This window comes from Pelodiscus sinensis, chromosome 4, assembly GCF_049634645.1.
Source record: "Pelodiscus sinensis isolate JC-2024 chromosome 4, ASM4963464v1, whole genome shotgun sequence".
NCBI lineage: Eukaryota > Metazoa > Chordata > Testudines > Trionychidae > Pelodiscus > Pelodiscus sinensis.
This window is the reverse complement of record NC_134714.1, coordinates 71,602,360-71,624,884: the sequence shown is the minus strand read 5'-3', so window position 1 is coordinate 71,624,884 and position 22,525 is coordinate 71,602,360. Positions and strand designations below refer to the sequence as shown.

General features: G+C 45.4%; 1 protein-coding gene and 1 long non-coding RNA gene across 8 annotated transcripts in view; one reads left to right on the top strand and one right to left on the bottom strand.

Moving 5' to 3' along the window:
* The window catches only part of RAD51B (RAD51 paralog B), a 627,945-nt gene extending 605,630 nt beyond the window's left edge, over window positions 1-22,315 (top strand). For 2 of the 5 annotated variants that reach the window (XM_075927356.1, XM_075927354.1), the window contains 2 exons: window positions 13,516-14,879; window positions 15,265-22,315. In XM_075927356.1, coding sequence (XP_075783471.1) covers window positions 13,516-13,652 — 137 coding nt within the window. In that variant the 3' untranslated portion in view covers window positions 13,653-14,879; window positions 15,265-22,315. Of the gene's footprint in view, window positions 1-13,515; window positions 14,880-15,246 lie in introns of those variants that run through there. The other 3 variants (XM_075927355.1, XM_075927358.1, XM_075927350.1) reach the window with 3 other exon arrangements.
* The window catches only part of LOC142829150 (uncharacterized), a 243,039-nt gene that overhangs the window by 157,792 nt on the left and 62,722 nt on the right, over window positions 1-22,525 (bottom strand). For all 3 annotated transcript variants that reach the window (XR_012903484.1, XR_012903486.1, XR_012903485.1), the window contains one exon: window positions 13,495-14,273. This is a non-coding gene — a long non-coding RNA (uncharacterized LOC142829150). The remainder of the gene's footprint in view (window positions 1-13,494; window positions 14,274-22,525) is intronic.

Genomic DNA, 22,525 nt, shown 5'->3' with positions numbered 1-22,525 from the left:
TTATAAGGCAAATAAAGCACAAAGACTTCCTATCATGCAAAGGGGCTGGGGATTCAACTGTATTAGGAGTGAGGCATACGACATTATGAAGAATCTCCTTTAAATTCTCTCATCCCAAATTACAGTTTTGTGATGCAATCGCCGCCTCTCGCTACCATCTCTTCTCTGCATGTAAGATGAAAACAGCCACTTGAGCCCCTTCTAGCATGCTTTTGAGTGGGCCTGATACGAGGCTCCGAGAAGAGATAAGCAACACATTGAAGTTATAGTATCATGGTGAAGGAGGTCAAGAAATGGATAGAAACAAACCATCCCTCCAGCACTGCCTTTTTGCTGAATACAGAGATAGGTCAAAGAGCTCAGATTCAAGAGTGTGGCTGGAGTCAGTGGCCTCTCAGCTGATGACAGATTAGACTCAGGGCCTAGTAAAAATATAGTGATTAGCTCTGAGCGGCATCCTGTGTTTGTCTCCAGTGCTAGAGGAATTACTGTTGCATGCTGTGATTTTTCCCAGCAAACTGTAATTATGTCAGAGACCCTCATTCCTGTAATTTTTTTTTTTTGACAACCTATGTGTAAAAAGACTGAGTGAGAAGAGGTGGTGAGTGTGATGGGAAGCAAGGGAGACACTTTTTTTCCTATTTCAGTTTAATTAGCAAAAGCTCAATTAACTCTTTGTTCCCCACACTCAGGGCAGGGGGGGAGTTTGGAGTCAGGTGGGGGTTGTGACCAGGGGTTGGGGTGCCAGGTACAGGCTCTGGCTCAGAGGCACTTACCTTAGGTGGCTCCTGGCTGGTGGCCCCGTGAGATCCTCGGACAGGCTCCTAGGCTGCCACAGGCCCACACGCTGTTCCAAGTGTCCGGCTGCTGGGGCCAGTGGTATGCCCTGGAGAGAAGGGAAGTCTCCGCACCCTGCCTCCATCCCCAGCACCATCTTCTCAGCTTCCCATTGGCCAGAAACCAGCCAACGAGACTTCAAGCACAGTGCTTGTGGACACATGCAGCACAGAAACCCACTGGTCTCCAACCCCTAAGGGGCGTGCTGTGCCACACACATTGGCCCCAGCAGTCAGCCAGTTTTAGCTAAGTGTGCGACCATGGTAGCCAGGAAACCTGCTCAAGGGTCTTGCCAGGCTGCAGCAGGCTGGATTCAAATGTTTAGCAAGCCGTATTTTGCCTTTCTATACCAGCAAACCTTTCTTGTATAAATGGAGTTTATACCACCAAAAATGTTGTTTTGCTAATATAGCTGATACCAGATCCCCAAATGAACTAAATGCCCCTCGCAAAAGCCCATTTTTGCAGGCATACTCGCATCTACACTAGGCCTTTTGTTGGTTCAGAAATGTCAGAAAAATATCAAACTCTTTAATTAACGTTGCTACACTGGCAAAACTTTTAAGTAGAAATCGGCCCTTACCATGTGTTAGAGCCAAGGGGACGATGCTTTGCCCACACTAATCTTTTCAAACATGTTAGTGAGCATGTGCAACCCAACACCTTCTAAGATCAAGAAGGTGTTGGGTTGCACATGCTCACTAACATGTTTGAAAAGATTAGTGTGGGCAAAGCATCGTCCCCTTGGCTCTAACACATGGTAAGGGCCGATTTCTACTTAAAAGTTTTGCCAGTGTAGCAACGTTAATTAAAGAGTTTGATATTTTTCTGACATTTCTGAACCAACAAAAGGCCTAGTGTAGATGCGAGTATGCCTGCAAAAATGGGCTTTTGCGAGGGGCATTTAGTTCATTTGGGGATCTGGTATCAGCTATATTAGCAAAACAACATTTTTGGTGGTATAAACTCCATTTATACAAGAAAGGTTTGCTGGTATAGAAAGTATTTTACATGGACATGGCCTGAATTGGTCAAGTTAAAGCCTAGGCAGTCCGTAGATTTTATTTTGACCAGTTTAGCATGTGTTGAAGGCAAGGGTGTTTTGTCTATATTTGACTTTTAGAATCCATTAGCAAACACTTTCTAACATTGGACCTTTTAATCTCGAGACAAGGTCAGAGTTGTTATAGATGGGAGATGTGTCACCCATCTATATCAGCCAGACTGGGCTGGCAGTGGAGGGAAATGTATGCTGCAGTCCTTGCAGAAGTGCAACAGTGGGCAGTCGTCCCCCCCGCCCCCCCCCCCCACACACACCACTGTTGTCTGAGTGCTCCATGATGAGGCATTGTGTTGTCCTATTAGATCCGCTTCAAGTTCCTGAGCCAAAATGTGCACTGGATTCTAGGCTTGGTCTACACTTAAAAAACTTAAGTAGTCTAAAGCTATAGCACTCAGGGATATGAAAATCCCACAACCTGGAATGTCACAGTTATGCTGACCTAGCCCTGGGTATAAACACAGCTAGGTTGCCCGAAGAATGTTTCAAGCAACCTAGCTACTGTTATTTGCAGGGGTAGTGTTGCTACAGCAATGGCAAAACCCCTTCTGTCGCAGTACTGTGTGTCTCTGCTGCAGGATTACAGTGGCACAGGTGTGGCACCACAGATATACCACTCTAGCAACCTTAATATAGACGTGGCAGCTGATGCCAGCAACTTTCTTGGATGGAATTAGCACAAAGGACATTTTGAGTAAGAGGGGGGCAATGGAAGGGGTTGAAATCAAATGGAAAGGGTTAGGGTTATTCTTCATTTCCTTTCCCAGCTGTTTCATGTGATGTTGCTGTGAGCTACTGAACAGCTGCTGTGTTCTACTCCAGAGGAAACTGCATTTCAGCAGTGAGTGAGCCTGACTGCTAAGGTGCTGTGGAATGAAAGGGGCTACAGAAATGGTTCTCTCTAATTTGTTATTTTAATACATTTGGGACCACAGCACCTCTACCAGAAATGCCATTCTAGTTCCTCCCAGCTGCAGCTTCTCTCAGTCACAGGGTGTTTCTGGTTTTAGCCCTTGTTAGTAGATGGATCTTTTCTTTTCCCTTCTAGGCAGCTCCTTGAAATATTCTCAGTGGCTGATTCTGAAATTCTGAGGAGGGGCAAAAGATGTTTGCTGCCTTTAAGGCTTTATGACTCCAGGGCTGGTGGAGATAAGGAGAGTGGGTGGAGGAGTGGATGTATTGCAAGTGCCCAAGGGCTGAGAGGGAGAGCATTCTTTTGCATCCATTCAGACGCTCAGCTATTTCCTGCTTTGCTCCTACAGTCAGCATGCTCCACCTGCTCTTACTTAACCATTTCCTGTTTACTGCTTTCAGAAACCCTGTGGTGCAGTTGCTAGGCTAATCTGTCACTGGATCGGACTATACATACAGTCTTTTTCAGGCAGCCCTTTACAGGCAGTCCCCGGGTTACATGGATCCAACTTACATCGGATACCTACTTACAAACGGGGTGAGGCAACCCCGCACTAGCTGCTTCTCCCCAGCAGACCAGGGAGACGCGAAGCGGCTTTTCTCAGCAGACACCTCAGCTTGAGAATAAAGGACTGAGGGAAGTGAGGTGTGGGAGAATAAAACTGAGCTCCGGAGAAATGTTTGGCTAGAGTTTCCCCTACAATATGTACCAGTTCTGACTTACATACAAATTCAACTTAAAAACAAACCTACAGTCCCTATCTTGTACGTAACCCGGGGACTGCCTGTACTCAGAACTTGTTCACTGTAGTATTAGCATCATGTGAGTTTTCCAGAGAGATCCAGCAAGTGTATGTGTGCATGTACATATACACATGTACATTTAATTGCCATTCAAGGCAAAATTCATCTTTAATGTAATGAAATCAAGTGTGACATTAGGGAAGAATTTGCTCCTTAGTTTCTGTCACTTTCTGTCTTTGTTTTCTTACTGTGCTTGTTTCTTGTTTCCATGGACTTGACCCAAGAGATGAGCCCTACACTGGAGGCAAATTCCCCTCTCTTTAGAAAAGAAGCTATTGAGATGTTTTGAACAAAGAGTCACCCTGTTGCTTTCTAAATAGCTTTACAACTGTCCTGTCCCAAGAATGAGGGATTTGTCTCCATGGTTTTCCCCAACTCTAAAACATTTTCTAGCTTTGAAGGCAGTGAGGGGGATTTTTTTGATTTCCCATCCCCTCCTGTTTTTCTTGCTTCTAAGGTAAGAGGCAAACAGCATGGGAACCGAGAATTAGATCTGTTTACAGCACCAAAGTGTAGATGGTTCCTAAGGCTTAATATTTCTCATGCAGATCCTTAGTTTTGGCAAAAATAATTTTAAAGGGACACAGGCTCACAATCACTTTTTTTTAATCCATGATGCAAACCACCTTTTTTTTATTACAATATATTGAGCTATTCAACATCTCTTTTTCTCTTCATCCTTTGTGCTAGGTTTTACTTCTTTTTTTCATTTCTGTCTGCTTGGTCAGTTAAAATAAGATTATTCCTTTTCACTTGCTGACTCTCAAGCTCTAGCCCAGCGCTGGAATGTTTGGGTTGTGGTGAACCCTGCAGGGGAATGTTTATTTGTGAAAAAGCAAACAAAACCAACCTGTTCCCACTGCCATTCTTAAAAAAAAGAGTCATGGAAACATTTCATTTGGGATTAGGGTTTGTTTTAAAAAAAGAATCTGGAGCCAGCTTTGACCTGACTGTATCCCAAAGGTATGTGCTGCATGTCAGTGTTATACTGCTATATATGAGAATTGCAATTACCTTTTAAGAATGCTGCAGATTTAGGTCCCATATACATTAAAGGATTTTGCCCTCCATACTTGTAATGTGCCAGTGTAAAGCATACATTTTACCACTGTGGCTTTCTCTGCTAACTTATCCAAGTCATACCTGCATACTTTTGTATTTGAGCAGCAGATCTACATTAAGGATTCACAATCATATAACTGCGTCATTGTGTATTTTAAAAAATGTGCCTTATGTAATGGAGCCTGGTGATTGTAACATGGATTTTCACTATTAAGTGTTAGAGATGCGAACAGGACACCTTTGATGCCCAAACAGCTACCAGCTGCAGGAATAACATAACTCCACTTATATCAGGGTATTTTGAAGTGCCCATCAACTCATCTATGAGATGCTTCTCTTTAATCAAGAAGACAAGTGGATGTTTTCTACACAGCAGTACTTTCAGATTGGATCACTTCTATGAAATGGTTACATTAGTGTTATCAATGGCACTAGCCTAGAATGAGTCACACCCACTCTGGGCATGTTTTGCTTAACCCAGCAAATCTCAACTTTTTCCCCGCTTTTCACAGGGTACAGTCCTGTTAAATGAATAACTTTATTGCACCATACAAGTCTTCCTACAGTAAGTCCCTGCCCTTTATGCTATCTGTGAATCTAAGGGCTCAGCTGTTTCAAAATGTTTAGGTTCGTTGCTTGTCTTCCATTTATGAGACGTTTTCTTTTGCTACTTTACTTTCCTGTTGCATATCAGATTTGGGACCCTGGAAATTTCTTCTTCTTAGAAATAATTAGATGTGATTAAGAGAAAATGTGGGCAGAATAATGGTGAAATGTAATGATGATGAGGTCTAGAGTAGTGTAGAATATTCTCTTCTTTACATCTAAGATGAACAAAGTTTGGGATTTTTTTATAACATTAATTTCTGTATTGGCGATTCATTTGCATTTCTGAGCCGGGGTTGGGTGTGGTGGAGAAAGTAAAAGGTTCAGTGTCCAGAGACCATTTATCCTCATTTTAGCAGGTACTGGGGGAAGTGTTGTTCCCTTGTACTCCACTGCAGCTGTAAGCCTTGCCAAGCCCTTACATTCTTTTCTGAGTATGTAAAAGATAAGATAAAACATGAACACTCAGGAGCTCATCCTGCCCCAAGAGTCTCTCTCTCTCTCTCCCCACAACTTGGAATTGGTGGAACAGACCCAGTATTTGACATGTTTGGGCATTTTCTTTCTTATTGCTGCTAACCATGCAAATGAAAGTAATTGAGGGCTGGGAGCCTTTCTGAGGCAGTTTGACGTCCTGCAGAGAGGCAGAAAGGAATAAGCATAAGACAGAGCTGAGAGCACCTTCTTAATCAGCTCATCATCATTTTTAGACCTCAACAAACACTAGAGACAAAGAAGAGATGAAGAAATAAATGTCTCATCCTAAAATGCTTTTTTCTGTTGCTGCCCCCTAACAGTGACCCAAAACACTGACAGTAGGCAACAGCAGGACTCAACGTTTGGATTTCAGAGCAGGTTCAAAGGACATGATGGATTATTCTCTCTGCTCTAGGATTCCCACCCTTGCTGTCACTAGTGAAGCTGAAGTGGTGTGAGCAACAGGTGCAAAATGTTTGCAGAATTACTCGCGTGTAGACAAGGCCTAAGATTCCCCCAACTACTCCCAATTCCCACCGTAGCAAATGTGACCTAAAGCATTATAAAAGTTTCATTATCAGCTCTCTGTCCTGTGACAGAGATTTGATCTCTCATTTGGGTCCCAATAAATCCCAGATGATCTTTCATTTGGGTCCCAATAAAATTATGATTTTTTTCTGGGCAAAACCCCTCTCTAGCTTAATATCAAAGAAATTAGGGAAGGAAAAGACCTCAAAATCACTCAGGACTTGGCTTCATGTACCCCAAGAGGTGGTAGCCAATGTTTTTTTTTGTGATGGTACTGCCCGGTACGCAGTACTGGCACCTCCATACGCAGTACTAGAACTCCAGTCAAAGCTCGACAACTTTTCCCCTGGAGTATCAGCACCTTTTAGTTAGTTTAGTTAGTTAGTTAACAAAAAAAGCACTGGTGGTAGCCATGTTGACAGTAGAAGCTCTCCTGTCACTATAATGCTATCTACATGGGGAAGAGGGGAGGGTAGAATATGACTGTGTTGCTCAAGAGTGTGGATTTTTCCACACACCTGAGCAACATAGTTATCTGAGGATAGCATGATGCCTCTCTTGCTTGCTTCATTTCCAGTGCAGTTTTCAGTAATGGTGCCTGTCTCTCACAATCTATGTGGCTGCTGGAATTACTTACATTGCATTTGGGACTTTAATGATAAAGCTTATTTTATTTATTTAAATATTTTTACCCTGCCTTTCTATTTAAAATATTCAATGCTGTCTCATCTACCAGTTTCACAAACATTGATTGCAGGGCTTCATCTAATTTAGATTACAAATGAAAAGTGGCTTTGTTTTCATCTTAGCCTGTATTTGTGAATCACTTCAGCATGACTAGTAGTATTTGTTCAGGAGAGGGACCAGCGCTGAATCAGAAAGACACTGAAGTGTGCTGACAGAACTGTCTGGGACCCTAGGATGCTAAGAACAGCTGCCAAACCCACCTAATTTCCGAATGTGATCCACCTGCAGTGGGATGGTGTTCTGAAAGCTGCAAGGTTGCTGTAGGTCGCTGAGCCGTTATCACCATTGCTTTCTGAGAGAATTTGAGAAATACCAACAGGGTCATGCTTGCTTTTTTGCCCCATGGCCATGCTAATAGAGGAAGTTGAGAGGCAGCAGCAGATTACATAAAGTAGGGAAATTCCCGGAGATCTCACCCAGACAATCTTAAACTGAAGTTGCTTTGCATGCACAATACTCTGCAATTTGCCTGTAGCTCCAAGAGGGGGTTATGTAGCCATACCTTTCTCCTGCAATCATTCTGTCCAGTTAAACCAGCTGAGCCATGGAGACAAAGTAAAAAGCCCTGAAACGGTGAAACTGATTCTGTTCCACCCAGCTCACAGCTATATGGAACTCCAAGTGATTCAGTCTCTCGCACTTCAGGATACACATTTTGATAATTATATTTCCATAGAAATAACAGCTGCCGACACTACCACTACTATCAGTAGCTGTGGAAGCTAATGTTGCTTCTAAAAGCATGATGCACTTTGCAAAGATGTGAGCATGGAATAGTAGTACTCACGCCATAGGTGAAATTGCAACTGCATTTCCTTTAGAAAGCCAATTTGGCAGAGAGTGGGGGCTTATCAAATTCACAAATAAGTCATAGCAGCCTCACACTGGTAGATTGAATCTGGGGAATTTTTCTACAACATTTGAAATGAATTAGACGCAATGTTCCTGACGTATGTCACTCATCTAAAAGCAGTGTAAATATGGTTCCAAAACTCTTCTAATTTTTTGGCCCTTTGTAGAAAACCAACAGAGAGATGGAGACAGAAAAACTTTACTTTACTGGACTGTCCTAGTTGAGATATAATACCCAGGACCAAAACAAAGTTGTTTTGTGTGAAATTACAAGCTATTAACCTTGTATTTAGTGGCATTGCTGAGGAATGTTGGTACAAGATCATTAAGAAAAACTGTACTTCTTTAGCCCCCTTCCAGACATCAATGCATTTCCATTACTGGGGAATCTTATCAATGGAAAAATAAACTTTTTCTAGCAAAAATCTTCTTACTGTATTGAGTTTTAGAGCTGTAGCTTGTAAATGGGCCAGGAACATGAATTAGAATGTCTTAGAGTAGCGGTTGTTAAAGGGTTATTAGCAGTTGTCTTTGAGGAAACATAAAGGGAAGCCACAATCCTGTAAGACTTCTATTCTCTTCCACAGCCTGCAGTTTGTGATTTTAGTGTTGTGGTAGCCATGTTGGTCCCAGGATATGAGAGAGACAGAGCGGATGAGGTCATATCATTTATTGGACCAATGGCTGCTGGTGAGAGACACAAATGTTTGTGCTTGCACAGAGCTCTTCTTCAAGACTGGGAAATGCACTCAGTGTCACAGCTAAATTTCTGGCCTTCAAACAGCCCAACTTTGCCAAGCACATCATCAAAAACAAGCTCCCTGCCGACCAAGATAACAACTCAAAGTGGCACCAGACTCTGGCAGAATAACAGTTGCGAAACCTGTAGTTGTACCTGTGCTGCTATGATGATCAACACCCCCCACAACACAACCTTCAAGACTTATGGACCCTACACATGCCTATCACAACATGTAATGTTCCTCATCCAGTGCATTAAGTGCTCCCAATAACAAGTATGTGGGTGAAACCAGGCAATCAAGCCACACTCAAATAAACTGACACAGAGAAATGGTAAAAGTGAAAAACACAGGATTATCCATGGGCAAACACTTTTCCAAAACTGGTCACTCCAGATCTGATCTCTCAGTCCTGATCCTCAAAAGAGCCCTGCACAACACTTTCAAAAGACAACCCTGGGAGTTTAAATTTGTAACTTTGCTAGACTGTAAAAATCATGGATTTAATACAGACACTGGATTTATGGCTTATTACAACAATCATCTGTAACCCACTAACCTCCCGTTTTTATACTATGTCTGCAGATGTGTGAACTGGCCACTTTACCTTGTATGGTATTTTACAATATGAGTTAATCTCTTAGGCTGAATGATCTGTTCCATCTTGTGTTTAGCTGTGACACACGGACTATATCTACAATACAAAACAATGTCGACCTACGTTACCACACCGTACAGCCATCGCAGTAATTAAATCACTTTTGCATGTCCATGTGACACTCCTTGTATTGGTGTGCATGTCCTCACTAGGAGCACTTGCACCAATTTAATTGTCAGTATGGGGCATTGTGGGATGGCTTCTGAAAACCAGCAACAGCCAATGTGAGCCACATAGTCTGTACATTGACACTGCACTGACAATGAGCTAAGCGCTACACCTCTTGCAGAAAGGGAGTTAAGTTGACAGAGTGGTTGAGTTACCTTTGCAGTAGCAGTATTTTAGTGTAGACATTTAGGATGCATCTACATAGCAGAGCTTATCTCAAAATAAGCTACGCAACTTGAGCTACATCAATTGCGTAGCTTATTTCAAAATTGGGAGCATCTACACAGCACTTATTTCAAAATAGAGCACTCTTCCTCCATCTTCCCTTGCTCCTCATCCAATGAGGGTTACAGGAGTCAGAGTAAGAAGTCTTCCAGCTTGACAGTATTTAAACATTATTTCAGAATAACTGCTTGCTGTGTAGATGTGGACTAAGTTATTTCAGAATAATGCTAGTTATTTGGATATAATGTTGCTGTGTAGATGTACCCTTACAGAGTTAGGCTGATGTAAGCTGCCTTGTGTAGACATAACTCTGGTGTAGAGCAGGGCTGAATACCTTTACCAGACCTGAAGAGCTCAGTGCAAGCTCAAAAGCCTCTCTCCTTCACCAGCAGGTGATCCAATACAACATATTACTTCACCCAGCTTCGCTCTCTAAATTTGCTGAATCATCTGCACCCTGTCCTCTTCCAAAGCTTCCTGCACTGAGGCACATTCTGTGAAGCTGTAAAAGGGACTCTGCACAAATTACTTAGGCTGGGTCTTGCACTAAAATATTTTGCCAGTATAGTTTTGTTGGTTGTGGAGTGATTTTCTTATGCCATTCCTATACAGGCAGTCCCCGGGTTACGTACAAGATAGGGACTGTAGGTTTGTTTTTAAGTTGAATTTGTATGTAAGTCGGAACTGGTACATATTGTAGGGGAAACTCTAGCCAAACATTTCTCCAGAGCTCAGTTTTATTCTCCCACACCTCACTTCCCTCAGTCCTTTATTCTCAAGCTGAGGTGTCTGCTGAGAAAAGCCGCTCCACGTCTCCCTGGTCTGCTGTCGGGGCGCTAGCTTCGCGTCTCCCTGGTCGTCTGGGGGGAAGCAGCTAGTGCAGGGTTGCCTCACCCCGTTTATAAATAGGGATCCGATGTAAGTCGGATCCATGTAACCCGGGGACTGCCTGTTCTGGCAACAGCCCTAGTATAGCCTCAGGTATGCTATCAAGAAAACTGTTTTCATGGTAGAGTGTATACCAATCTGCTGGCAAAAACACTTCTTTGCTGGTGTAAACTGCATCTACACTAGAAGGGTTTGCTGTGGATAATTATTAGGTACACCAGCAAACTTTTCTATTGTCGCCCAGCACAGCATCAGCAGACAGAGGTTCTTGTCTTCACTATATAGTAGATCAACACTGCAGCGATTGATCCACTGGCATTCGATTTATCATGTCTCCTTAGATGGGATAAATTAACCTATGAGTGCTCGGAGTGGGGCTGGGGCCAGAGATCCCCCCTCCCAGCCCTCAGAGGTGTGCAGCACTGAGCTCTGGCAGCGATTTAAAGGGCCTGGGGCTTTAGCCACTGTAGCAGTGGCAGTGGCCCGAGAGCGCCAGGCCCCTTTGAATTGCCGGGCCCTGGGGGAATTGCCCCCTTTGCCTCCCTACTCTTATCAGAGAGCAGCCCCTGCCAACCTTATTGCTTATAAGACACCATGGTAAATACATCCAACTTCAGCTACTCTATTTGCATAGCTGACATTGCTTAATTTAGGGTTGGGGGATGTAGTGTAGACTGGGCCCCAGAGGAGAGAGACAGCATTAGGCAGGAGAGAGAGTTGGAGAGTCTCTTTCTTCAAAACTCCAAGTACACCATAGGGAAGGACTTATTTCCTACCTGACACTTCGTCCCTTCTGAACTGCCACCTCAGCTAGTGCTGATATTATCCTGGCTCCTTTCAATCCATTAACTTGCCTGTTCCCTCCCTCCTTTCACTCAGCTTTATTGGTTTTCCCTCAAAGCTTTGATAGCAAACAATAGCGATTGGCCTATGCAGGTGTTGACTGCTCTGCAGGGTCCTTGAGGGAACTGTGCTTTTCTATCCTACAATGGAGCTTGTCTGAACGATCAGAAGTACATATTTGCCTAGGACTATGGTACCTTGCGGTGCAATTACTGGCAGCAAACAGGTCCTTTCAGTCTAATTCCTCTGTCAAACAGGAGGACGTGATCTGACTGGTGATTCATTATTACCTGGGATATTTTGGTCCTGATAATTGCTGGGCACTCTTTCAGTTCATTATCTCACCTCTTCATCTGCTTACACCATAGCTCAAGATGATCTTACAGAGTGCTCTTATTGTAGTTATCTTTTCCCAACAGACAGCAGAGCATCGGGGACATGGTGCAGTTAATCATAACCATATAACGTCTCTACATTTGTACAGCATGTGTACTTTCTGAGCGCCTCACACACTATATACGTCTAGCCCTGCTGAAATGGGATTGGGTCTGGGATGGGAGGCAGCAGCAGGAAGAATGCTAAGGGGGCTGGAGTTTTAGCCAAAGACAAGAGGCAGGCAAAGTCCTAATCAGAGACACAGGTTCCTGATGGAAATCCAGTTTTTCAAGAGCCCAATGAAAAGCAGAAGTAGCAAACATAGCTCTGTAGAGGGAAGACTCTGCAGAGATTCAGCCACCCTGTGGGGAAGGGCTTCAGTCCCACCTTCTGGAGTCGGGGAGTAATTTTTGTTGTCAGAAAGGGTCGTGGTGCAATGAAATTTGAAAATCCTTTGCCTATATTCTCTGGTGACCAGAATATATAACACCAGATTGATCGTATGGGCCAGCCATGGACAAAAGATTCTCTGGCTTTGTCTATACTTCACAGTTTAAAGCACAGCTGCAGCAGGACTTTAAACTGAAAGTGTGACCATGGCACGAGCGCTGGGAGAGAGCTCTCCTAGCACTCCACGTAAACCACCTCTGCCAGGGGAGTAGCTAACAGCGCTGGGAACCCACCTCCCAGCGCTGTAGCCTGATTCACCCTGGTGCTTTACACTGTTGTCACTTGCTGCGCTTCAGGATGTGGGGGATTCACACCCGAGCCAGAATGTTACAGTGCTGTAAAGGGCTACTGGAAACTTGGCCTCTGATACCGATATGCTTTACCACTGAAGAGAGAAGAGGAGCGGGCAGAATACCCCTAGCTGACTCCTGCTGGGGGAGGAGGCATTAGGGATAGTGAATCAGTGGCAGTATGTGATGGGAGAAATTAGATACTTCATTGCATTTCGGTAGATGACACTTATGGAAATTACATTTAGACAAGCCCATCTTGTCACTGTTCCTGATTCAAGGGGAATGAACCACTGAAAGTGTTGGTGAGCAACAATACTTGGTCTGTATTCACAGCTGTTTGGTTAAAAGTTGGAAAATAATTTGCGAGCCCTGCAGATCCCCCATATTTTTAAACCTTTTACCTTGAGACCCATGGTGTCCAACCAGTTCAGAAGCCACTATTGTGGGGCTACTGCTAACGCGAACAAGCCGCACTCAGGTGGCTAGTGGCTAGTGTGTTGGACACCACGGCTTTAGACTACACGCTACAATATGGAAATTGGGTAGGTGAGTGAAGAGGGTTACATCCCTATCAGCAGGAAGTCTCTTCAGCCTACTGGGGACCTTAACCAGGGATCTAAACTGTCATTTTAAAAGTTAACCAGTTAAACACTATCTTTAACTGATGAACTGTGGAGCAGCTCCCTGCTCGCAGCATGACATGGTGGGCCCAGCCAGGCTGGAATAGCCCCCCGCCCGTGGCACAGGCTGCTCCGGCCAGGCTGGGCTGAGCCTGCTGCATCACAGGCAGGGGCTGGTTGGGCCAGGCTGTGCCCACCACACCGTGGGTGGTGGGCTGCTCTAACATCCTTTGCTTTCGTGGGTAAAACTGATGTCTGATTTGCTGCCGTATACAGTAGGTTTTGTCTCTGCACTAGGAGAAATGCTACCATCCAGGCATGACCCAAGCGCATACAGTAATTCACTGACCTTCTTCATTGTGTGTTTCAGATGGAAAGGACCACCCAGATGCCAGCTGGGAAGGCTGCAGTCCTATTCTGCAGGCCATAAGAGTGAGAACCAGTATCTTGAAGGATGGCTTCCCCAGTGCCACTGCTGATACCGTCAAGCTAGAGCCTCCCATATGAAGAAGCTGTCCCAGCTGCAGAGAGGCATAACACAGATATTTTACCAAATGTGATTTCTTTAAATTCCTATGAAGCAGTTTATAGAATTGCTGATTCTTTTACCTCACACCAGAGTGGCTTTGAATGTGGTTCTTATTCTTTGTACATGAGCAGTCATATTATATTTAGTGATATGAAAATTCTCTGTTAGTTCTGGTTAATTTAGGTGACACGCTGGAGAACAGTTGCCGGATTGGTGCTCTAAGATAGGTGCAGCACATGCATCCCCATCTTACCTACAATGGTTTTGCCAATAGATTTCCTGACCAGGAAGTTCCACACTCAAGAGTGAGAGGAGAGTTCAGTTAGTCCTAAAATGTCCATTCAAAATCTGCAGGGAACTACTGAACCCACCAGTTGGGTGGCTCTTGTATCTGATGTACTTTAGAATCCTCTTAACCTGTTGTGTAGCTCAGTGAAACGTAATCCGAGGCTTGTGGCAATTCGGGGTTGAGGGAGAAAGTAGCAGTGATTGCAATCTCACCTTTCTCGTGGCTGAATTCTACAAGATTAGTGTGTATGTCCACTGTTCAGCTTGTACCATCTTCGACACACTTCACATTCACTAACGCTCAAAACACCCTGCAAGAAAGGAACTAATGTAACACCAGTCTTTTATGTGTACCCATTTTATGGATGGGAAAACAGAATCAGAAACTATGAGACCTGTTCACGACCACACCTAATCTACACCTAAAAATTAGGTCAACCTAACTACAGTGCTCGGGGAAGTAAAACATTTGCAGCCGATGCAACATGGTTAGATGGAGTTAACTCTCATTGTAGACGCATCTAGTCGATGGAAGTGTTTTCTTGGAGAGGAGGATTTATTACCACTTTAGTATAGACATGGACAGATAAGTTCCTGACTCCTAATACAGGCAGTCCCCGGGTTACATGGATCCGACTTACATCGAATCCCTACTTACAAACGGGGTGAGGCAACCCTGCACTAGCTGCTTCCCCCCAGCAGACCAGGGAGACGCGAAGCTAGCGCCCCCCCACAGCAAACCAAGGAGACGCGGAGCAGCTTTTCTCAGCAGACACCTCAGCTTGAGAATAAAGGACTGAGGGAAGTGAGGTGTGGGAGAATAAAACTGAGCTCTGGAGAAATGTTTGGCTAGAGTATCCCCTACAATATGTACCAGTTCCGACTTACATACAAATTCAACTTAAGAACAAACGTAGGCTACGTCTACACTGGCCCCTTTTCCGGAAGGGGCATGTTAATTTCAGCGATCGCAATAGGGAAATCCGCGGGGGATTTAAATATGCCCCGCGGCATTTAAATAAAAATGACCGCCGCTTTTTTCCGGCTTTTAGAAAAGCCAGAAAAGAGCGTCTACACTGGCTCCGATCCTCCGGAAAAAGCGCCCTTATTCCGGAGGGCGCTTTTTCCGGAGGATCGGGGCCAGTGTAGACGCTCTTTTCCGGCTTTTCTAAAAGCCGAAAAAAAGCGGCGGACATTTTTATTTAAATGCCACGGGGGATATTTAAATCCCCCGCGGATTTCCCTATTGCGATCGCTGAAATTAACATGCCCCTTCCGGAAAAGGGGCCAGTGTAGACGTAGCCCTACAGTCCCTATCTTGTACGTAACCCAGGGACTGCCTGTACTGTGCAAGCACAAACCATGGCTAGGGAGGTCTGGTTTTGAACCAGGCAGTCCTCTTTTGGGGTGGTTTGTCCCCTATCTAGTACTGGGACAAAACCCAGACATGATTTTGTTTGGTATCAAATGAAGCTGCCGTTTTTCCGAGTGTGCTGCACTGCTCCCTCTGGCACAGCCTTGAACACACCATGCATTGATCAAGAGAGGAAACCAAGTGATAAAATGCAAAATGAGAGATGCGGGAGAATGCTAAATGATTAGAGAGGGTTTCCCATTCTCCTCTAGCCAAGGTTGATAGTAAGTGAAAGGCATCAGCATTTTGGTGAGCTTTGTGAAATTAGACACTAGCAAAGGCAGTTTAAGGTTTCTTGGGACCCTGGGATGGAGCAAGTTTGGAGCAGGGGGATGATGCAGGAACTTTGGTCCTGCCTGATTTCTTCTGCTTCTGGCTTTGGCCATGATTCCACCCTGTTCCTCCTAATCCCACCTCCTATTCCCACCTCATTCAACTCACAACCCTGCCTTGAGATGCTGCCCCTTCCTCCTCCCTATTCCAGAGGTATACCAGAGGTATCCCGGAAAAGCAATGCCATGTCCAAGGAACGCGTCTGCTTTTCTGAAAAAAATGTTGGAAAAGCAGATGCATTCTTTTGCCATTCCTGCAAACCTCATTTTACAAGGAAGAAAGGATGGATTGAAAGAGCAGGTTATTCTTGAAAGAGCAGGTTATTCTTGAAATTTGGTGCCATGTAGATACGCCAAATTTCAGAAAAGTGGAAAAAGATACGCAAATTGCAGTTTGTAATTTGTGTCTCTTTTTCTGACTTTTCTTTGTAGTCTAGATGTAGCCTCTTTTCCACCTTCTCCCACTGCAGCCCTGACACCAGTCTGGCTGCTGCACTGCAACTGGAAGCAAAGGCTCCTCCAAACCTAGGGCCGCAGTCTGAGAAATTTTTCCAAAGTGACCAGGGCCTCCTAGGCATGAGTCCATTGGCCTGTGTGGTAATCCACCGCTGCCAATAGCTTCAATCCAGTTCCTTACAGACAAGTGCCTGCATCACAAAACCACCATGCCATGTGGCACTTAATGATACGCATGGCTGCAGTCTCAGCAGAGAGGCTAAGACTGGGCTAGGGCAGGAAAAATAATCTTCCGTCTTAGTGAGCAAATTGGGAGGGCAAGCTGGAGAAGAAAATTCTCTGCATACACATGCTCATTCGCACTCTTTTCTCTGGAAGTAGCCCTTGCTACAGCTGCCAAGCTTGTTATTCCATTCAGTGGGCCACTTCATACCATTTCCAAAATGCCTTTTGGGGACGAGACACTCACTCGCTGTTTGGTGCTTTGAGGAGGCTTTTATTTATTTTTTCAACCAAAGGGGAGATTTTCAGCTTGACAATGTTGCCTACCACAGCCGCTTTTTTAATAAGGCCCTGCTGGGCTAGCATGTGCCCATGTCACGTGAGTAACGTATACATGTCTGGGAGTGTACTCCAACACAGAAGTGTTTTCTGCTCTTACTGGAAGCAGTGTCAGCTCACAGGGGGCCCTAAGCAGGAATATTCCCCCTTCTCTCCAAACACAATAAAAGGCAAATCCCCCTCCTCTCTGCCCGCCCCTCCCCCCCACACACACACTCCCGTGAGCTGCTCAGGGCCATAAGCAATTGCTTAGTCTGCTTATGCCTAGTGCTGGCGCTGGTTCTTATAGTCACATGCCTGAGTTCAGGACCTTTCAGAGCTACAAAAGGCTGAAGGGCAGGGAAAATTCCATGGAGAAGCATTCTGGTCTCTAAGGAACAGCCAGGGTCTGTTTAGGCTTAAAACGCCTGGTTGTTTTGGCGGGGGCGAGGGGATAGAGAAGGGAAGTGTGTGTTTGTTAAACGTTGAAAAGGGTTGTGTAGCTGGTTCCTCCTGTATTACAGGAACATTATGATGGGGGGGGGAGGGACTAAGCTTTTTAATACTTCTAAGGTTCTTGAGTGTTTTACAGACATTATTGTGCACAGTGGTGTTTTGGCTGTGCTATTCACAGGATAATAGCCAGGCAAGAGTGGGCCTCCCACCTCGTCTCTTTAACACCCCTCCACACACACATTTTCAAACCTTAACCATTGTATTTCCCTTTGGGTGTTGTGGTGGTCTCAGCACATCCTGAATAACAGCTCCAATTGTTCATCCCCTGGGAGCCACAGCGACCTGCTCACTACAGCTGCCCCTTGGGATTAAGGACTAAAATGTATGGTTGAAACCAAGGCAAGATCCCAGAGTAGGGATGTTAAATATAAGTTAATTGAATAGTTACTTAACCTCATGAATTCTTATCAGTGATTTCACTATTCTATAGTCCCTGAGGGCAGGGCCGGCAGCCAGTGTACTCCTGCCCTACTCCAGAAGAGCCCCCTGCCACTCTGCACTGCTGCCTCTGTATCTGAGGCAGCAGCATGGTGTGCCAGACTGGCTGCTTGCTGGAACTGGTGCAAGTGGGAACTGAGCCAGGCTGCCTGCCCACCTGGCACCTGACCACCTGGCCACAGTGGAGGTAAGTCCCGGCTTGCACTGAGTCTGGGACCGAGCCAGGCTCCTAAAAAAATTTACTGGTGGGAAGGGGGGAAGCAGAATGTGTGTAATCTATAGCATTAACCAATAAGCTTTTGCTTATCTGTTAATCGACTACACTATACATCCCTATCCCAGAGTGGGGCAGGTGCATCAGACAGAGCAATTGGAGGCACAAATGCTTCAGTATTCCTGCCAGGCCTGGCCAATTCTGTACTGCCACCGCATAGCCAGAACTGTGGCATAAATGTCACACTCGAGCCCATTGCAGGAGAATCCTACTTTTGCAAGGAAATTAACCAGATGAGCCAAGAAATTACTTTGTGGCCCTGCAAACACATGATGCTCTCAATTCCTGCTGCATCCCAGGCTGTGAATCTTGCTACTACAGCCATCCCTTTTGTCCCCTTCGAGGACAAGAGAAAAATCCACCAGACACTTCCTGCACTAGTTGGATCAAGTTCTCCCTAAGAAATTAAGGGCAGTTGAATAGATTTGGTTCCACTATGGGAAAGCCAAAAAGTAGCATGAAGATAATTTATTGCACAAAAGGCATCACTACAGGTTTGTAGTTCAAAAAGTTTTGAATGATTTCTTTTCTCTTTTCCTCCCCTAGCCAAACTGCTCTGTAAGCAGATTTGCAAAAGGGCACATACTGAGTTAAACTGACTTTCAGAAGGCTTCTCACACTGTACAAACAACTTCTGAGGCCAGTCAGGAGCCAGATCAGCATGTATCAGTTCATTCCAGCACTTGTAAAGGAAAGCGAGTGAAAGACAATTAGATCACTCAAAGGCAGCTTCTTCCTGTTTCTTTTGCATCCCACAGCACCCCCCAGGCCTGTGACCTGCTAATGTCCTTTTCCTCCGGGTGACCTCATGCCAGAGTTAAGATAATGGCCTGTTTGTACATTTCCATCGCACCTTCCACTGTAAAGGCTCCAAAGTGCTTTGAAAATTCTTTTCACAATGATCACTTCATCCCTCACTGAAATGCAGCCAGGTCTGAGGTGGAACATGGCAGCCACTTAACAGTGCCTAGGGACAGTACACAGCTGTTGAAGACAAGAAGGGAAGACATCTATACACAAATACAGCTACAGAGACAGTTTTACGTAGGAAGGATATAAATAGCAGAATTGAAATTTCACCAGGCTGCTGGGGTTAACAAACCAACTCTTGCTGCTTATGTGTTGGGCTCAATAATGACCACAACTAGCGAGTGCCTCTGATTTTCATCTCATGTGACTGATATCAGAAGAGCCAGGAGCAGTCTGGGGCGGGCTGTGGGAGCTGGCGCCCCAGGCAGAATGCGCGATCGGCACCCCCGCCTGCATGGCCATCAATGGCGTGACATAATTATCGGGCGCCCCGGGCACCCAGTAACGTCATCATCAGGCGCCCTAGGCAACCACCAGGTCGGCCTATACTCACGGGCCGCCCCTGAGAAGAGCGTCCCCTATTAAAGTGCATGAGCATTGCTTCGATGCCAAGTCAACTACAAGCATGCCCGACGTTGCCGACCACCCAGCTACTGCCCACCGCAACAGCAACTGAGGGTTCATCTACACTGCAGGGGTTTTCTGGGATACCAGAGGATACCGCCTTCTTTTGTGGAAGAGCAGAAGTGCTCTTTCGGGGAGTCCTGTATTCCTCTAGACGGGGCCAAGTGGCGTAAAAGCCTCTTCCAAAAAACCAATGGAAAAAGCCTATAGTGTAGACCTAGCCTGACAGGTATGAACCCTCAATAGATTGCATCACACACTTACACCCACACGTGCTCTGGGAGCCTGGCTGCTCAACTGGCCCCTAACTAGGGGGTTGCACATTTTGTTGCATTGATAAGCCAAACTCATTGCACTCACAAGGCCTCCTTGCACCCCTCCCTTTGCTTCCCACAAGTGCCCTGTGTGCCACTCTCCCCCGTAATGCAGAGATATTTCCCTGCAGCCCGCACCACATCGCTTCATTCATGCTTGGGGCTCTGTGTGCCCCTACTGCACCCCTTCCCATTGCATGGGCTTTGTATGCCTCCCATTCCCTCTTCTGCCACATGTCAAGCTCTCCTGCCCAGGTTTCTGTGTGCCCGACAGTCCCCCTTCTCCCATACTGGTTCCCTTATTCTCTCTTACTGTGCCAGCAGTGCTGTGTGTCCTCCCATTCCCACCTTCTTCCTCTTCCAGTCAGGGACTCTGTGTACCCCCAGACCACAGCTCCCTCTCTTCTCCCCAGTCACCAGCCCACCCATTCCAGGGCAGCTCTGAGACAACCCCCATTGTCCCTGCCTGAATGCCTCCTCATTGCTCCCATTTCACCCTCTGTCTGAGAGATAAGGCAGGTAAGACGTCAGCATGTTAAACTCTGTTGGGCAGAAAGGCAAAGATTAAATGGGGACTTATGCGGCTAGATGGCATTGGTAGCTGTCATCCACCAGCTTGTTGCAATGGCAGAGGTGCTGGAAGCGGTGACCATGCTAAAGAGCTGGGAGCCTGTTCATTGCACGTGCCACTGAAAATCATCTTATGTTCACGTATGAGCCGCGAGCTGTATGGTGCCAACCCCTGGCCTAGAATAGGTTGGCATTGAGTGACTGTGGCATTCAAAAACAATTGCCTGCCCTGAAGGCAGGACTATGCCTACAAATTGAATGAAAGGCCTTTGCTAGCTTAGCCACTAACTTTCATTAGTCAGGCCCGAAAAGCTTTAACCAATGATGAGGAAACTAAGGAACAACAGGGTGCCCCTCTCACAGTTATCATCACTACCAGGGACGCACAACCAGCATCCACATCCCAGGATTCTGCTGCCTTGCTCCATGGCCATGTAAAATTGTACCAAATCAGAAAGGCAGCGCTTGGCTGCATTGATGCTGCCATAAATGACCATGTAGACTGCAGCGTAATGGTCAATTAGGCCCTTCCTCTGCGCCCAAAGGCAAACAAGAATGTTTCCCAAACTGTGGGCCGTGAGCTGCTTACTGGTAGTGTGCAGCATGTTGGCAAGTTGCATAGGCCTGGCTCTTTCGCCTGGCTTCCAGATACTACATCACAAGAAGCTAAGCAATGTAAATGTTTTCTACATGTTATTTTCCATATAAGCAATTGCTGCATTTACCACAGGGATGCTATATGACCGCAAACAGGCAAGGAAGTGGTTCAGACAATCACAAATGGGAAGGGAGGTGTCCACAAAACAATCATCTCTCCCACAACACACCCCATGCTCTGAAGAAAAGTAAGAATCCCTGGTTTCCAGGAAAGCAGTGGTTTGCAAACAGTGGGCTGCAGGGAACATCTGTCAAGTGCACAGAACTGACAGCCTCCCAGTGGTGAAGAATGTGCAATGGAAACAAGAGGGTTTCCTGCCATCCTAGAAAGTGTAATTTGTGCTTAAGCAATTCCTTATGCAGAGCTGCCTTCTCTGCCAACTGGGGCTCTTTCTGTGTGCTTTTGACTGGATTGGGCTGCAGGACTTAGCACTGAAATCAGTTAATTAGTCTCTTTTTTGTTAGGTGTGTCATTAGTATAACCTCAGCAGTGACCACATTTGCTGACTGTTCCTAAGGCAGAGGAATAACAAATGTACAGGACAGACTCAACGTGATTTGGCGAGTAAGCCAGTGCAGGCACCAGGAAATCCAGTTCTAATAAATAAAAAGTCCGACAGCCAAGGAGAAGAAATAAATGGCACCAATGCAAAGAGGCAAGAAATTGTGCATAGCTGTCAGCCAGAATCGTTGCCTTACACTGAGCTGATTTTCGTTTACTAAGGCGCTGACTTCTTATGTGAGCACATGCTCTCACTGCTGCAAGGCAAGTGTGAGAGTGGGAGCCCTGGTCAATCAGTCGGAGCCATTAAGGATCAGCCATTGTCCACAACACTTCATTAAAGAAGCCAGCAAAACACTCATCTCCAGACCTGCCCCTAGAGTGAAATATGAATATTTTTTGTTTCTAGCCTTGGCCCTGAAGGCTGATAAAAGAGGGTTCCATAGTCCAGGCTAAAGAAGTTTAAGATCAGGGATGGTCTCGAGACAGTACTAGGTCCTGCTGTGAGGGCAGGGGACTGGACTCAATGACCTCTCGAGGTCCTTTCCAGTCCTAGTATTCTATAGTTCTAGGATAGATTCTATGAATTGTAAAGTCTCGCTTCCCTATGAAAAATGCCATACTTCTATCACTGATATTTTGTACAGATGACACAAAGGTGGGGGGAGGACAGCATAAAGGGACACAGCATCAAATTAGGGCAAACAATCCATGTTTTAATATGGCTAAATGTCCCCCTTCTGTTCTGAAATTTGATTTGTCCTTTTCATATGTGTTCATTTTTTTAAATTGTATCGTTTGGTATATACGGTTGTGACTATTTTCTTCCACTATTTGATCTGAGGAAGTGGGTCTGGCCCACGAAAGCTCATCACCTAATAAACCATCTTGTTAGTCTTTAAAGTGCTACATAGTCCTGTATTTTGCTTCAGCCACATCAGACTAACACAGCTACATTTCTATCACTATTGTAAAGGGATATGTTGCAGAACAACGGTTGTAGGCCACACTTACACAATGGGAAGCATTGACTCTGAAAACAATATGAGTGTCATGGTAGATGTGCAGTCGAATATCAGCTTGATTGCAACTGTGGTTAGAAGGCCACCTGAGTAG